Here is a 16,413-nt window from a genome sequence, read left to right as displayed (position 1 = left end):
CCCCCCCCCCCCCCCACTGGCAGAGCTGCTGGTGGAGAGTCCTGTGAGGCCCTTGGGCTGGGAACCCAGCCTTCGCTGCCCAGGCCGGAGCAGCTGCACGTGCCTGGGGTCCGAGGCCGGCCCGCGGTGTAGGCAGAATGTGTTGGGGCTGAGGCCCTCTGCCCACGGGAGCCCCTCACCAGCTCCCCCTGCCCTCCACCCCGCCCTCCTGACTCCACTCCCCGTTCTCTTCCTGTCAGACCCTCGGAAAGGACAGCTGCGTTCGGCCGTGTCTGGGCCGTGTCCTCAGCACATGACCGCGTCTAGTGTGATCTCTGGGCAGAGACGCTGGTCACAACCAGGACCAGGCTGTCCCACAGATGAAGGAATGGAGGCCCCGGGCAGGGTTGCTGAATGAGCACACAGGGTGCCCAGTTAAGCTTGAGTTTCAGATAAACGGGGTGATTGCAGAACTTGGGACATACTCTTTGCTAGTTTCCTGCCAGAGAAACTGCTGTGCTCAAAGCCGTGTGGCTGGGGAGTGGCTGAGCTGTGATGGGGCCGAGGCAAGTGTGACCTGCAGCCTCAGGGCACCTGTCACCGGCTCTGAGACCCCAGCAGCGGCCTGGACAGGAAAGCTGGTCCGCAAACGAAGACCCCTTGGGCCCAGAGACCCCCCCCCCAAGCACCTGCAAGCATATGATGGAGCTGGGAAATCTCTGGGCCCCTCTGGGCAGTAGCAGCGACCTGAGCTGCTCATGCACGAGGGTCCCTGTCACCCGCTGGCGGCCGCCCCTCCCACCGCGGGGCCCACCTTTCGTGTCCGCCCAGTCTCCCTGCTCCTGGCCGCTGGGATTTGTTCGTAGGTGTTCCTGGACCCGGGGGGCCCCGAGGCGCTCTCGTAGCCGCAGTCTGTGGGTGGCGGCAGCTCGCGGGACGGGGCACTGGCTGAGCTGCCCCAGCAGATGGGGGCCTGTGCGCAGCCACTGCCTTCGTGCTGTGGCGCGTCCCCGGGCTCTGGTGGGCCGCCCGCCGTCTGCAGCAGCTCATACGTGTCTGCAGGCGCGCCCTGGGAGCTGGGCCGAGCCCCGGGGCTCAGCTTTGGAGACGCCTGGCTCCAGGAGGCGGCGGAGGGTCCTGGGGCCTCAGGGGCGGGGGCCAGGAGGTGGCCCCGGTCCGGGCTCACCCCAGAGAAGGCAGGCCCTGGGCCATCAGGCCTGTTCTGGCCTCCATCCGAGAGTCTCCTCAGGGCCTCCTTGCCTGGGGAGCCAGCCCGGCTGCCAGCGGCGCCCGGGCCGTGTCTGCCGGACAGCTCCACGCCCAGGCCTGGCCGCGCCTGGGTCACCTTCCTCAGGTCCGAGTAGAGGATGTCGCTGGAGCTTCCAAAAGACTGGCTCAGAAGGAAGGCACTTCTCTCGGGGAGGGGAGGCACCCCGACAGGGACCTGAGCGGACGGAAACGGGACCTCTTGCACGTGGCCTCGTGGCTGAGATGCCCTCGGGTAAACGGAAGCTGTCTTGGACAAACTGAGACCCCCGCACTGCCTCAGTTTACCTGCTACGTGTCAGCACTTACTGACATTCAGGTCCCTGCCGGACCCCACGCTCCTGAGTCTGGTCTCTACCTTGGCATTCGAGGCCTGCTGTCAGCATGCACGTGCGTCCTGGGCTGTCCTCCCTCCAGAGCCCCCCGAGCCCACCCACTCGCTGCTCCCCTTCCCTCAGAACAGACCACCCCGAGTTCGTCGTTTGTGTATTTATTCCACACATGTTTGCTGCATAAACCGTGTGCCGTGCAGCGTCCCGGGTGCCGAGGACTGAGTGGTGAGTGGGTTCCCGTTCTCAGCAGGGAGACTGGCAACAGCCCACTCTGTTACGTCATTGAACGTGACCAGTACGTGATCAGAGGCCACGAGGTGATCGACTGTCAGGTCAGGATCGCGGGATGGAGAAGAGCAAAGCAGGGTGACAAGACAGACAGAATGACGGGTGTGAAGGGGCATTTGCTGCAGCCTCAGGGGTCTTTCTGGAGAGGTGACATGCAAGTGGAGAATGGAGCGCAAGCCATGCAGACATGTGCGGGAAGGGCACTGCGGCCGGGGCCCGGCAAGTGCAAAGGCCCCGAGGTGGGAGCGAGGTTGGCGTGATCAGGGCAGGTCCACAGCCAGTGAGGCTGGAGAAGACTGAGAAGGGGGGGTGTCAGGAGCCCCGCTGAGGCCCCCGCGGGCCCTGGGGAAGGCCTCCAGCCTGGGGCGTGCTGTGACCTGCTGTGGAGGAGGAAACCCTCCCTGCGCCCCTCTCAGGAGGTGAGGTGGAGGGAAAGTAGCAACTCATGGGCATCTCACCTACCCTTTAGAGGAAGTTTCAGCCATTTTTTTTATATATAAGTTTTTTAAAGTATTTATTTTGGGGCACCTGAGTGGCTCAGTCGGTTAAGCTTCTAACGTCGGCTCAGGTCATGATCTCGCAGTTAGTGAGTTTGAGCCCCGCGTCAGGCTCTGTGCTGACAGCTCGGAGCCTGGAGCTGCTTCAGATTCTGTGTCTCCCTCTCTCTGCCCCTCCCCTGCTCGCGCTCTGTCTCTCTCTCAAAAATAAACATTAAAAAAATATTTTTGAGGTGGAGATGGGCAGAGAGAGATAAAAAGGACCCCAAATAGGCTCCGCACAGACAGTGCAGAGGCAGACGTGGGGCTCAAAACCATGAACTGTGAGGTCATGACCTGAGCCTAAATTGGACGCTCAGCCGACTGAGCCCCCAGGGGGCTCCTTTCAGGCATTTCTTACTCATTTTCTCACTCAAGCCTCAGAGGAAGCTTAGGAATGGTAAACTGAGGCGCACAGTTAGAAAGGCCCAGCCAAGGCTTGAGCACACCCCGCGGGCCAGAGGGAGGCCTGGCATAGGTGAGCCCGCACCTCTCTGGGCCTGGATCTCACGCCCCACAGCCCGAGGGCTGGACCTGGGGGCGCAGGCACAGACCCGACCCACCGGGCCCAGAACCGTCCTCACCGCCAACCATTCGTCCTCAGAGAAGCTGCCGGAACTGGCATCCAGGCTCTTCTTTGCGTGCAGGAAGGACACCTGCGGCTGTGGACGGGGCCCGCGGCCGGCAGCCTCGTCGGGGCCCCCCGGGGTGGGTGCCCGGGCAGGTGGGGCTTCCAGGCCCGGGGTGATGGCGTCGTACAGATCGCTGGCCTCTGGCTGGGGCGGCGGGGGCACAGCAGGCGTGTGGTCAGCACCCCCCTTCCGGCCGCCTGCCAGGCCGTGCCACGTGCCCACCAGGTCCCTGACCTCAGGGAGATGCTGCCTCGGTCCCCCTTTCCGAAGAGGGGCCACGAGCCAGCACTGAGTGGACACGCGAGGCCTGGGCACCCTGCCCCGCCACCCCCACTCTGGAGGAGAGGGGTGCGTACCCGGGGGCAGGCAGCAGACAGGGTCTCCCCAAAAGGCTCAAGCTGCACCTCCTGGTAATGGCGCACAAGCTCGGCCAGCGAGCCGTGGCTGCACGTGTCCCCCGAGACGAGGTAGCGCCGGTCTTGGAGCTGGTTGATGACAAAGTGACGACAGCGGTCACTGCCCCTGCAACACAAGGACACGCGGCCTGGGGCTGCGGGCGGGGGCGGGGGGGGTTGCGACTGGAGGGGGCGGAGTGGGGGAGGGGCTGCGGCCGGAGGGGGCGGGGAGGGGAGGGGCTGCGGCCCAGAGGGTGCTAGGCACGGGCGGCTGCCCGGAGGGCATGGGGCAGGGGGTGCTGCAGCGGGGGCAGGAGGGAGGGCTGGTGAGAGGGGGGTAGGCGCTGCAGCCCAGAGGGCATGGGGCAGGGGTGCAGGGCAGGGGTGGGGGGCTGTGGCCCAGAGGGTGCAGGGCAGGGGTGGGGGGCAGGGGTGGGGGACTGCCAGCTGGGAGGAGGCAAGACAACGGTGCAGGGCAGGGGTAGGGGCTGCCATCCCGGAGGGCGCAGGGCAGGGGCTCCAGCACAGACTGCCCAGCCTGGCAGGTGGTTGCACAGGGTGGGCATTCCTGGGGGTGCCTGGGGCTGCTGCAGCCGGGGTGGCACTCACTGGGGTGCAGAATTTACAGGGTCACCACGAAGCTTCGTAGTCAGAATAACCACTGAGGCAACATTTTAGAAAATCCAAATCAACACCAAAGGTCCTTAACGGACAAAGTATCACAGTGCTCACTGTGCCTCACTGCCCCCCCGTCCTGCTGTAAAGATGGGGCTGCCCCCACCCCCAATCCAGCCTGTAAAATCCTGCCCCTCACCGTCCTCCTTCAGGGAAGAATAATTCTGCCGTGACACGCATGCGCCCCAACTGCGCACAGGGACGGTCTCCACAGGCGGACCCTCCCGCGGGACCAGCACCCGGAGCAGAACCGGAACCATGCCCAGCTCTCCAGAGACCCCTCCCGCCCCCTCCCGCCCGCTCCTGCCCCCTCCTGTCACTTCCAGCCCCTCCCGCCCCCTCCTGTCACTTCCAGCCCCTCCTGCCCCCTCCCGCCCCCTCCCGAGCCGGGCTTCCTGGTCACGCAGCTGCCCGTACGCGGAATCAGTGTGTCCCTGCGTCTGGCTTCTCTGGCTCAGCACCATCTCTGAGACTGACCGGCGTCCACGCGGACTATGCTTCTCCCCCCTGCTGTGTGCTGTTCCCCTGAGCGGAAGGTCCACCTTCACCCATCCTGTGGGTGGGCGTTTAGGTCATTTCCAGATTGGGGGCGCTGTAAACGCAGCTGCCGAGGACATCCTTGTACGTGTGTTTTGGGGGCTCGAGGTCAGGATCTGAAGCCTGGCGGTCTGAGCAGTGGTCATTTTGAATCTGACCCCAGGCCTCTGACTGGAGCCCTGGCCTCCCTTCCTGATGGCGGGAGACTTCTCTCCCTTGGCCTTCCCCACCCAGCCTCCCCTGCGGACTGGGCCTGACGTCACCATCTCCTGAACCGTAGCCCAGCCCTCGTCATTTCACGGGACACACGGGCCTCCCCCCACAGGCTGCCCGTCTGACCTGATGGCCGTCCTGCGCAGGCTGCCCTCCGCACGAGCCCGCGCCCTGTGCCCCGCCCCCGGCTCCCGAGCCTCGGTACCTTCGCCCGCGCGGTCCCGTCTGCTGGAAAAGCCCTCCCGACCTTTTCTCCTGGGCCGATGGCACTTCCTCCTTCTCTGCCCCGGGCGCAGAGCTCACTTCCGGGAAGCCCTCCTCAGCCTGCCCCCCACTGCCTTGAAGGCTGGGGCTTCGGCCTGGGCCCCTGCTGCTGAGCCTGTGACGGGCGGGCGTGGGGTTCCCTGTGGTTCCCTGCGGGCCTCGCAGGCCGCCTCCTCTCCTACCTGTAGGACAAGATGTAGGCGGTGGCCCGGTCGCTGAGGCGGATGAGGAAGGAGCCGACGGCCTTGTCCCCAAGCAGCTGCTCCGTCTGCCTGGGCAGAGCACATGCAGGTAAGGGGGGCCCGCGCCCCCAGCCAGCGGACCCCGACCTGCCTCCGAGCCCCTGCCGGCCACGCGCCTCCAGCCTCTTAGAGGACCCTCAGACCTTCGGCTGGGACAGGCCTGTCCAGGCTCAGCCAGGCAGACTCGGGGCTCCCTCCTGGGCCGGGCTGGAGTCTGGCGCCCCCGCTCCACGCCCCACCCTCCACGGCAGCCTCACTGTCAGGCACGATAGTAGCCCCCAGCCCTGGCCACCGCTCTCCACCTGAGTAGCTCTGTGGTAAGGGTGAATCCATACAGCTAGGGGCGCTCCGGTTTGGGGGGCTCCCTGCCACAGGACCACTGCGCACAGCTGCGCACGTTGTGCACCACACAAGACGTTTCTGCAGGGGGGGGCGTTCTGTCTGGAACCTGGCCACAACAGCAGCCCCTAGGTTCTCGTCTCCCCTGCATGACCCGTCCAGCCCTAGGCAGCTATGGGTATTTCTGAACGGTGCCAAGCACTTGCAGACACGGTGGAAAATTCTGGCTATCTTCAGGTCTGGCAGTACGTAGACCACTTGTTCACCAAATACTGACCGCCTGCTCTGTGGGGGCGACTGCAGATTTTGCACAGCCCAGAACTAAAGGAAATGCAGAGCCCCAGGGCGCCGGGGGCCCAGCTCGTAGTGCATCCGGCTTCAGCTCAGGTCATGACCTCCCGGTTCGTGGGTTCGAGCCCCGCGTCGGGCTCTGTGCTGACAGCTCGGAGCCTGGAGCTGCTTCGGATTCTGTGTCTCCCTCTCTCTCTGCCCCTCCCCTGCTCACGCTCTGTCTCTCTCTCAAAAATGAATTAACGTTAAAAAAAATTTTAAAAAGAAAGTGTGGAGCCCCTTCCTCAAAAACTAAGCATTTCAAGACGGGGACAGCAGGGGGCTGAGCCGAGTGCAGGGCCCCCTGAGCGCTGCTGGCCCAGGCCCGCGGCCGGCACCTGCTGCGGGAGGGCCCGGCGGGATCTGCCCTTCCTTCGTCTCCTGCGCGGACACCGGCAGCTCCGGCCTAATCACCAAGCAAAGCCCCAGGTCGCAGCCTTGATTCCGGGTTTGCAGGGCGACTCCCACCCCAAACGGCCCCGTCAGCCTCCTCGTGAGCCGTGTTGTGATTTGGGCGGTAGGTGACATGGTCCCCGGTCTCCCGCCCGGTTCTCCAGGGCGGGTCTGCTCTCACCCTGCGCCTGCCTGTCCTCACAGTCAGATTGGGGGCCCGCGTGCCCCCACCCTGCCCCCAGGAGCGGCGCCCAGAGAACCCGGCGCGCCTCAGTCCGCCCCCGCCTGCCCAGGGAGGACGCAGGAGGCAGGCCTGTCCCAGGGCCCCCAGGCCACTCTCGTGGCCCCGAGGGGCCGTGGGCCTGGCTGGGCGTTTGGACGGGGAGCCTTACTTGCGGCTGATGAACCCGTGAAACCAGGGGGGCAGGGCTCCGTCGTGCAGAACGAGGGGCGCCTGCGTCTCCATGAACCACGTCGAGGCCAGCTGCTGCAGCTTGGCCCGGGCCTGGCTGTCGTCTGCCTCTTCGGGGCCCTTCGCTCGGCCCGGCTGCCTCAGGCCGCCCTCCATCATGGCCCGCACCCAGGGGGGGGCAGGGGCCCTCGCCCACGCGCCTCTATATCTGCGCCCCTCATTTGCCTGCGTCCCCGCCCCCTCAGCCCGCGCACAGGAGCCCTATTGTCACCTCTGGCTGGTCTCCTTCCTGACTCCGGGCGGACGCCTGGTCACACTGGCAGCTGGGGGGCTGGGGGTGGATGGGGAGGGGACCCCGGACTTCCTGGCCCGCTTCCCCCAACCTCCAGTCTCTGCCCTGGCGCGGCTCCTTGGCCGGCTACCGCCAGCCGCGCCGTGGGTCTAAATTCTAGTTCCTTTCCCTCATGGAGGCCGCTTGTAGTTTGGTAAAAGTTCTGTGCTGATTAATCCCCTTCCTCTCAGGGTTTATTGAGCGTCTGCCGTGTGCATGAACTCTGGCTGTGGGCGTAAAGTCTTGCCCAAAACAGCATTTTGCCCTCAGGGCTGCAGGAGCCTTGCGGGGAGGGGGGGGGCGGGCAGGGGGGCCCGGAGCAGGCAGGTGCCAGGGAGGGAGTGGGTGGGTCTTTGCCGGAGGCTCGTGTGCTGAAGTGGAGGGGCCTCTGGTGTAGACGGGGCCCCCTGGAAGGGCCGGGAGGGGGTCAGGGCACAGGATGCCTGTTCACCCGGGCAGCAGGTGCAACATGCCAGCCCTGGGGAGAGGGTCCGGCTGGCGTCCTGCCTCCGCGGGACCTCAGGCCTCTTCGTTATGATGTTGCTGCGGGTCCGTTTCTTCGTGTGTGAACGGGGAGCAGGAAACAGCAGCTACTCGCGACTGGGGGGCAGGATCGTGAGGGCAGGCATCAAGGTGACACACGCGGACATTCAAATCCAGAGGGCGCTGTGCAGTGGGGGCAAACGCAGGGACCGCGGCTGCCTGGGGGACTCGCCTGGGGGCTCCTGTCTCCGGGTCTGGGCTTCGAGAGAGAAACGTGTCCCCTGCGGCTCCCGGAGCCCAGCACCCGGGCCTGGGCGCCCCTGTCTGCGGTCCACACGGCAGCCCCGGTCCTGGGCTCCGGCTCTGGCCGTGGGGCTCTGCGCAAGGGACGGGCCCCCCCGGGCTTCAGCGTCTCTCTCTGCAGCCGGGACGACGCTCCCATGGCCGGAGCGGCTGAGCCAGGTCCCGCGAGGTCCTGGGAGTCTGGGAAGAGACGACACCGGCTGTTACCTTGACCGTGAGCAGGCCCCGACCTGACGGCTCCGAAACGGCTCTACACGAGGTTTAGACCTACAAAGTCAAGGTCTAAAGCCTCGGCGGCTCTGTGATGCACTGGGCGTGAGGCTCACCCCCCGTCTCTGAGTCTCCCTGTCCACGTCCACAAAAAGGGTGTCAGGCCGACCGTCGCCTCCACACAGGGACGGGCGCACCAGCCCCACTAAGTGCTTCGGGGGGGGGGTCCCCTACTGGGAACGTCGCCTGCACAGTTAACTTCCAGCCTTCACAGCGAGCAGCCCCAGGGGCTCCAGGACGATGCAGGCCTGCGGCTGCTTCCTCACCGGTCTTCCAGCCACACGTATAATCCTGGAGAGTCCTGGGCTCAGAACGGAAACCCCAAGGACTAAAGCTTTCTAAACGGGGGGGGGGGGGGGGGGGGGGGGGGGGGGGGGTCGGCAGTGTGTGGATTATGTCTTTACTTTCCCTAATCTCTAGCTGAAATTCAGCAGTGACTCCCATGAAGAGAACAGAGGAGAAGCCTCATTAGTGTTCACATCACCTGTGACTTTGTCACCAACAGAAATGACAAGACATTTTCATGTCACATTCCAGCTACTGCAGACATCTTGAGATACTGGATTTTCCTCATCATTACGTCAGGATGACAGTAGTGAGACCCAAGGCCAGTGCTGGTTACTCAACCCGCTCGTGTTATCGCATCACAGATACTTTGATAGTCCGACTCTGGTGTAACTGATTTCCACTGTAATGCTACGTATCTCATTATGTATATATATTTTAAAAGTTTTTAGAGTTTATTTTTATTTTTAAGAGAGAGAGAGAGACAGAGCATGAGCGGGGGAGGGTCAGAGAGAGAGAGAAGGAGACACAGAATCTGAAACAGGCTCCAGGCTCTTAGCTGTCAGCACAGAGCCCGACGTGGGGCTCAAACCCACAAACCACGAGATCATGACCTAAGCCGATGTCGGGTGCTTAACCGACTGAGCCACCCAGGCGCCCCTATTATGTGTTTTTAAAAACACTTTTCTGCGAAGTCCATGGGCTTCAGCAGACACCAAAGGGGCCCAGGGCTCAGAAAAGCTGAAGGAAGCTGGGGTTTGCCACTTTCCTGGAAGTATTCAAATGCAAAGAAATATGTTTCTATAATTTTCCATGAGGTTCTCCTCCCCCCCTTCAGGCAGGACACTGTTGTGAGCAGAACCTGGTCGTTTGCATGAGAAGACAAAGGCGGTCTGTGCTGAGGGGCCAGGGTGAGGAGTCCCCTGGCCGGAGTCTGCGTCTGTGCTCGGGGAAGCCTGGGCCCAGGGCGGAAGCGGCCCAGGTTTGGGGGCATCAGGAGCCCCCTGAAGGCCTGGGGTGGGTGGTCTCTGACAGGGCTTCGTACCCCACTGCTCAGCCTTGCGCCCCGCCCACCCCGCCCATTACCTACGGGCAGGGCCGGGCACAGAGGTGACCCTGGCGTGGCCCTGCCCCTTGGAGTCCTCCTCCCCAGGGTGCCTGAGGGCACAGGCTCTAGAGTCAGACTGACAGAGCTTGGACCCTGCCCCCCCCCCCCCCCCCCCCCCCCGTTTGCTGGCTTTGCGGCTTTGAGGTGGGGGCTTAACCTCTCCCGTCTCAGGGTTTCCATCAATGAAACGGAGGGGAGAAGCCCCCCAGCAGGGTTCGGGGACTCAGAAGCTGATCCCGGTGACGGGACGGCAGGGAGGCACCCGTGCATGTCGGCTGGGAAGTCCTCAGAAGCCGGGCTGCCTGTCTGACCAAGGCCTCCCCGTGCTGCCCCCCCCCATCATGCTCCGCCTCCAGGACCAGGGATGCTCCCATTCAGGAGGTGAGTCCTGCCTGCGGGGACTCTGGCTCGCCCTCCTGGGAGGCCACGCCCACGTCTGCCGAGGGCCCCACACCAACCCTCCCGGAGTCCACGTAGCGGGAACCAGGTGCCAACGTGGCCTTTTCAGTGCATCCTAGCCACGCGCGTGGCCATTCGTGGACGCTGTGTTTTCACACCCTCCGTTATCCCGGCAGCGGGTGTGGATTTGCTCCCTCACGTGAGGGGGTGCAGAGCAGACAGAACAATTTCCTTCTTCTCAAATTGTCCGCCTCATTCTCCACACTCTTCTGTGCCGAGAAGGGTGCTTGCTGTAGTGAGATGCTCAATAGGCATCGTTTAACTTATTATTCAGTGGTATGCTACACCCACGTGGCTTTAAGAAATGAAAACATATTAAAAAGTTGGAGTGCCTGGTGGCTCAGTTATAAGTGTCCGACTCCGACTCAGGTCACGATCTCACTGTCTGTGGGTTCGAGCCCCGCGTCGGGCTCTGTGCTGACAGCTCGGAGCCCGGAGCTGCTTCGGAGTCTGTGTCTCCTCTCCTCTGGCCCTCCCCTGCTCACGCTCTGTCTCCCTCTGCTTCTGAGAAATGAATAAACCTTCAAAAAAATTTTAAATACAATTTTTTAAAATACGTAAACAAGTACCCATAAAAATACTTCCCCCCAAGCATTAAATACCGTTGGGCCCAGGCCCCCCTAAGCCCCCAGGCACCACCCTCCCTGACCGCCCTCCTGGGTTTCTCGGTGCCTGGCCAGGCCCACGCATGTCTTCGCACATCCCCCTTCCTACATACAGGGCAGGGTCTACATGGTGCTCTGTGCACGCCCAGGGAGTTGCTGTGTAAGCACGTTAACTCTGTGCCGGGGAGCTCGCTCAGGAGTGGACTCGCAGACACGCCACCCCTCTGCCCGGGCCACCGCCACGGCCTCCTCGCACCGCAAGCTCTGCAGCCGGCCCCACGGGAGGCCATCTGCGTGGTTTCTGAGGCCCTCCTGGTCCCAGCACGGACTTGACAGCGCACATCAGCGAGCACACCCACGGGCGCCTTCCCTCCAGGGGGCCCGCCGTTCAGGGGGTGGTTAACTGGGAATCCTGACAGATGTTGCCAACTTGCCTTCTTTGAGGGCTGTTCTCATTCATGCTCGGTACAGTGAATGAATGGGTAGAGGAACGGATCATATTTTGAAGCTCAGTCATTGCAGGCCGTCCACTTGCAAGGAAAACTGGGGGAGGGGCTGACACGGGTCGGTCACCGGTGTCACTGGGAGTCTTTTCAGCCCTCGGTGCCACTGAGCAAACTTGTTTCTGCACAGCTGCTGGGGCGGAGGGAGGGGCCCAGAGACGGCCTTCCAGCCACCCTCCCGCCCCAGGCGGGCAGCTCGGTTGTGCCCACAGCAAAACGTCTGTGACCCGAACGAGGAAACGCCTCCACCCGGAAACGGTACTGGCTCCAAAATCCCGAGCGCAAGTCGTAAAGTCACAATGAATAGGTGTGTGAGTAAATGTCTGTGCGATAGCGAGTATTCACGGAAGGTTCGTCGCGCCCGATCATGGCTGGGGGTCAGACTGCCTGATCCCACCGGAGTCCCCGAGCGTGCGGGAAAACTGCCACGCGTGATCACCGGTCTCAGTTCAATGACTTCTCAAAGCCAGATAGTTCCAAAGCAAATTCACAAACATAATATTTTCCCAAAAGCTCAGAGCAAAAGAAATATGTGTATGTGTTTACACAGTTTATCACGTATAGTGTGACTGTGGGTACAAACTCGTACGATCGATACGAAGTGATATGAGGAGTCCACAGAGCGCCCCGGCCTTCCGCGGTCCCAGGGCTCGGCCGGCGCACCCGCTCCCTGAGCCGCTGCTCTGGGCCCGTGGGCTCCTGACCGCCCAGAGGGAGGGGAACCCCCATCACACCAGTGGTTTTCCCCGTTGGCGACCTCTCAGGTTTCGCGGCAGGGACAAGTTAACTTCTCTATAGACCATGTGGCCTCACCAGCGAAGGTGAGCCCCGCATGAAAATGAAAATCTGTAGGATTGTGTGCCGTGTGCTTGTGAGGCCCGAGGAAGGGACAGCCAGCGAGGGGCCGGCGAGGGGCCCTAAGGCCACATGTGTAGAGCCCTTGCTGTATAGTCTCCTCGGAGGCCAGACGGCTGCCCTGGGGCCTGGCACAGGGAACATGCCCCCTCCCCCGCAGCTGGGGCAGCGGAGCCCGCAGCCGTCCCCACTGCGAAGACAGGAGACTGACCAGGGACCAGAGACAGAGACACGCACCTGCCTGCCCGCCCTCGACCTTTGCCCCCGCCCCGCCCCCGCCCAGTGCCCCTTTCCCTGCAACTCAGATGCTGTGTGCGCCTCAACAAGGCATCAAGTCAAAATTAACAGATATCTAGCCAATATATTCAAACTTCAAAAGACAAACGAGACTCTAAACAGACTCCAAATGGGCTCTTTCGGGGTCTCCTCACTGCCCACTATTACATCCCCGCTGCCTTTAGGGGGCTCCCTCCCAGCTCCGGGCTCCTCTGTGTCAGCACCTCTTTCCTTTTGGAAACCCCTTCCCCGAACCAAGGTGGGGCCTGAACTCTGTTGGGACAGCCCCTCCCCGCGGTCAGCTGCAACGCCCCCACCGCCCAGGCGGCCTCGCAGGCAGAGAATTCGGTACCTAGAGGTTGTGTGCGGAGGGGCTGGAAGCTGAGGGCAGGGAGCCTGGGGAGAGGAGCCCTGCAGGCAGGTGGGCCGGGGTCCTGAGCACAGAGCCAGGCTGAGTGAGGAGCAGGACAGGGAACAGGAAGGACCCAGGGCCTCTGCTCCCCGGGGTCCAGGCCTCACCTGCTCCCTGGGCAGTGTGACTCCCTCTACCTCCGGCACGCTGCCCCCAGCCCCCGCCCACCCTCTGCCCTCCATGGGCTCCCAGGCCTGTCGGAGCCCTCCCCCCCCCCCCCCCCGGGCCGGGAGAGGGCCAGCACCCCAGGTGCCTGCTCTCTAGGGAAGGGACCCGCCAGGTGTGGAGATTTGCCTGCGCATTTGGTAGGGAAATGAGGCCTCCTGAAGGCAGAGTCTGCAGATCCAGGCTGAGGGGGCCCCTGGTGGTGCTCCCGCTCTGCAGCCCCCCCCCCCACCCCGCCGCCCAGAGCCCTTCCTGCCGCCGCAGGAGACCAGGCCCAGGCCCTCCGGAGAGTCAGCAGTCCCCGCGGGAGGCGGAGGCAGGGAGCCTGGCCCGGGATGTGTTGGATTAGCCAGCACTCTGGGGCCTCACTGAGGATGGGGCACTGTGCCCAGTACTCCACGTTTGTTAGCTTCAGCTGTGCGACAGCTCTAGGAGGGAATGCCACTGCTGGCCCCATTCTGCAGATGAGGAAAGCGAGGCCCAGGGCGGCGGGCGATCCGCCCAGAGTCACACAGCCCCTCTCTTACTTTGGCCCCCTCCCACTGGCCCTCTCAGGGCAGGAGGCACAGGGCCTAGTGGGAGCGTGTGGACAGCCCTTCCCCCCACGCGGCGGTCTCCCTTGGGGGTGTGGACGGGGGTGTTCACCGGTCACCGCAGCCTCCGCTCTGAGGCCTGCGCTGTTCTTCCTGCTCCCTCTCCGGCACCGCCCCCCGGCCCCTGAGCGCCAGCTTCCTCCGGACACGCTCTGGGGTTAGGCTGGTGTCCCCAGCCTCCAAACCATAGAGCCACCTCTGCGCTCTCCGCCTCAGGGACAGGAGTGCCCCACTGGAGCCTTTGGGCGGGGGAGCTGCGGGAGGAAGGACCACAGGCCTCGCGGCTGTGCCTCGGGCCACTGATAGGCTTCCTAGCACCAGGGCGGGTCCCCGAGGTCACCTCGCCACCCGTTCCCCGCGGCGCTGGGAGGGCACTGACGGTCTAAGGACACGCGTCTCAGGTGGTGCGGCCTACTTCCTCTCCCCGCGGGACCGCGAGCCCCTCCTGTGGCTGGCGTCCCTGCGGTGTGACACGCACAGAGGCCGTGCGCGGCTGGGCCTCCCACCCCATCCCTCTCCAGGGAAACTGGCCCAGGATGAACCACTGGCTGTGTGCTCCCCCGGGGCTTGCCCAGAGGCTGGCCATGTGGGCGCAAGTTCACTGCCCAAATTTCCCCTTTCCAGTAAACAGCGGCCACTTCCTCCTGGCCACCGGGCTCCGAGAGGGCCTCTGGCACCAAGCACGCCCGTCCCGGACACAGGGGAGGTGTGCAGGCTGCACAAGCCGCCCCCTGACCACAGGACCTCGACGCGTAGTCTCAGAGATTTGGCCAACTGCAAAATGTCCATTCCAAGAAGGGGTCCCAGGGAGAAATCAGGAGCCACCAGCAAGGGGGGAGGTTGGGTGGGGGGGCTGGTTAGAAAAGAAAGGAACTGGCCCCAGAGTCTCCTTGTGGGAGGCCCTGTGGGGGGAGGGTCTGGTTCAGCATTTTACATAAACTGTAAAAAAACGGCAGGGGAGGGAGGGGCGGCGCTGCAGGACACGACAGGCTCCACCCTGCAGCTCAGTTCAGGGCCCTCCGGAGGCCTGACTCAGTGCGGGGTCGGTGGAAAACCAGCCTCGCGGAGCAGGCGCCGTGAGAGAGTGCGCAGGGCCTGGGGGAGGTGGGGGAGGCGATAGGTGCTGGGGGGGGGGCCTGGAGGCTCCGGCCACTTCCACAGGGACTCTGCTGAGGTGCTGTGGCCACAGGGCCTGTCACCGGGGCTCAGGGGGAGGCTGAGCGCTCCGCACAGAGGGCCGCATTCCGCGCCTGGCCAGGGCGGCTCACGCCCTAGACTGTAGGCCCAGAGCTCAGCTCCGCCGGCTTTCCCGGGGCCCACGGACTGTCTGTAGCCTAAGGCCAATGTACCCGGGCTCCAGAACCCAAGAAGAAGCACGAAATCTACATAAACACTTAATTAGATGTCCTCAAAGTGTGACCTTATGTCAACACCATAGTAATCATAAAAACGTCACCCCTGGGTGCTGGCCGGCTCAGCCGGTGGAGCCGCTGTCGACCTTGGGGGTCGTGGGTCTGAGCCCCTGTTGGGTGTAGAGATGACTTAAAAATAAACTTTAAAAAATGTCACCCCCTTTGAGAACTGTGTGGGCTGGACTTCTCTTACTCAGTCAGGGTTCCCACACAGACATGAGGAGTGCCAGGAAATTGTCAGCCAAACATAAATTAAAATGAATTCCTCACAGTCAGATAATATCAAGATCATGCTTATAAAAATTCCTTCAAACGTTTTTAGAGCAAAGTTTACTATAGGACGTGGGGCATTTGGACATGTTCACTGTGGTGCGGGCTGTGGCCCCGCGCAGGGAGCGGGCCCGGGCCCGGGGCCTGCAGGCCAGCTAACATGGCGCCACTGGCCCCCACGGGCGACGCAGGACGGAGTGGAGGCCCCGGCGCAGGACGGTCGGGCTCGGGGCCCAGCTTGCCCGCTGAGAAGCACGGACGACAGCCAAGGAGCCACAGAAGCCACAGAAGCTGTCCCGGTCCAGCGTGGTCTGGCTGGCTGGGGGCGCCGCCCTGTGCCTGGGAGGGGGCCTTCCCCACGCTCAGCAAGGTGGGCCACAGGCCATGGGCACCCCCCCATTTGCACACCCGGCCCACAGAACTGAGGACAACGGCTGTCCCCTCTCTTCCCTGTGCCTGCTGCAGCCACGGGGATCCAGCGCTCCCAGCTGTTCCCCTTTCCATAGGATTCCCCGGTCACCCCGCATGCCCATTAGTCACTGCCCCCCTCACCCTCAGGGCGAGGCCCAGATGGACTTGGATTCCCGACTCGGCAGGGTGACCCACCCCACTCCTGCTCTCTGGCCTCCCCCATGGGGGGCTGGCCTCACAGATGCTGCTGACTCAGGGCAGCCGTATTCACTGTTCGGCAATAGCAACGACAGCGGGTACCTACGGAGGGCCTGCTATGTGCTAGACACGCGCTGAGCACTCTGACACGCATTTCTCCTGTAACCCTCACAAGGACGTCGTATGAGCTGTAATAAATTGCCATTCTGTGGATGAAGAGGCTGAGGCTCAAGAGGTTAAGTTGCCCAAGGTGACACCTCCGGTTCGTGGCAGAGCTGTAAGGTGGGATCCCATCATTCTGGCTCCAGAAATCACCCTCAACACTTGGTGGGCTCAAAGAGAACCCACGGGCGAAGGCGAGCCGCGCCAGCCAGGTCCTGGGGGCTTCTAGGGGCTGGCTGAGCGGGAGCCCCCCCTCGGGAACCGGTGCTGCCCGGTCCATCTCGGAAAGCTAAGCCGTCCAGCTTTTACTGCGCCTGGGGACCGACCTGTGCAAAAGCACACGGAAGAAGGCGCCCTGTTTGCTTTGATTTGACCCTTTCGCAAACTCGGCTGTTCCCCTCCTCTGTCTTTCAACGGAAGTGCACTTGACACAGGCGCCCCGCTGGTCTCAGATGCGCGACAGTGACCCGGTCGGGGTC

The 16,413-nt window shown here is 63.3% G+C and overlaps 1 protein-coding gene across 1 annotated transcript in view; it reads right to left on the bottom strand.

Annotated features, from left to right (window-relative positions):
* The window catches only part of SH2D7 (SH2 domain containing 7), a 7,736-nt gene extending 622 nt beyond the window's left edge, over nt 1-7,114 (bottom strand). Inside the window, exons 1-5 of the mRNA XM_039217073.1 lie at nt 6,814-7,114; nt 5,300-5,389; nt 3,390-3,555; nt 2,986-3,177; nt 794-1,423 (exon numbers count right to left, since the gene is read on the bottom strand). Of these exons, the coding sequence (XP_039073004.1) occupies nt 794-1,423; nt 2,986-3,177; nt 3,390-3,555; nt 5,300-5,389; nt 6,814-6,992 (1,257 nt within the window). The 5' untranslated portion in view covers nt 6,993-7,114. The remainder of the gene's footprint in view (nt 1-793; nt 1,424-2,985; nt 3,178-3,389; nt 3,556-5,299; nt 5,390-6,813) is intronic.
* Nucleotides 7,115-16,413: the final 9,299 nt, after the last annotated feature.

The sequence above is a fragment of the Hyaena hyaena genome, unplaced genomic scaffold (assembly GCF_003009895.1).
Source record: "Hyaena hyaena isolate Hyena2069 unplaced genomic scaffold, ASM300989v1 scaffold_13, whole genome shotgun sequence".
Lineage (NCBI taxonomy): Eukaryota > Metazoa > Chordata > Mammalia > Carnivora > Hyaenidae > Hyaena > Hyaena hyaena.
This window is presented reverse-complemented; position numbering and strand designations above follow the sequence as displayed.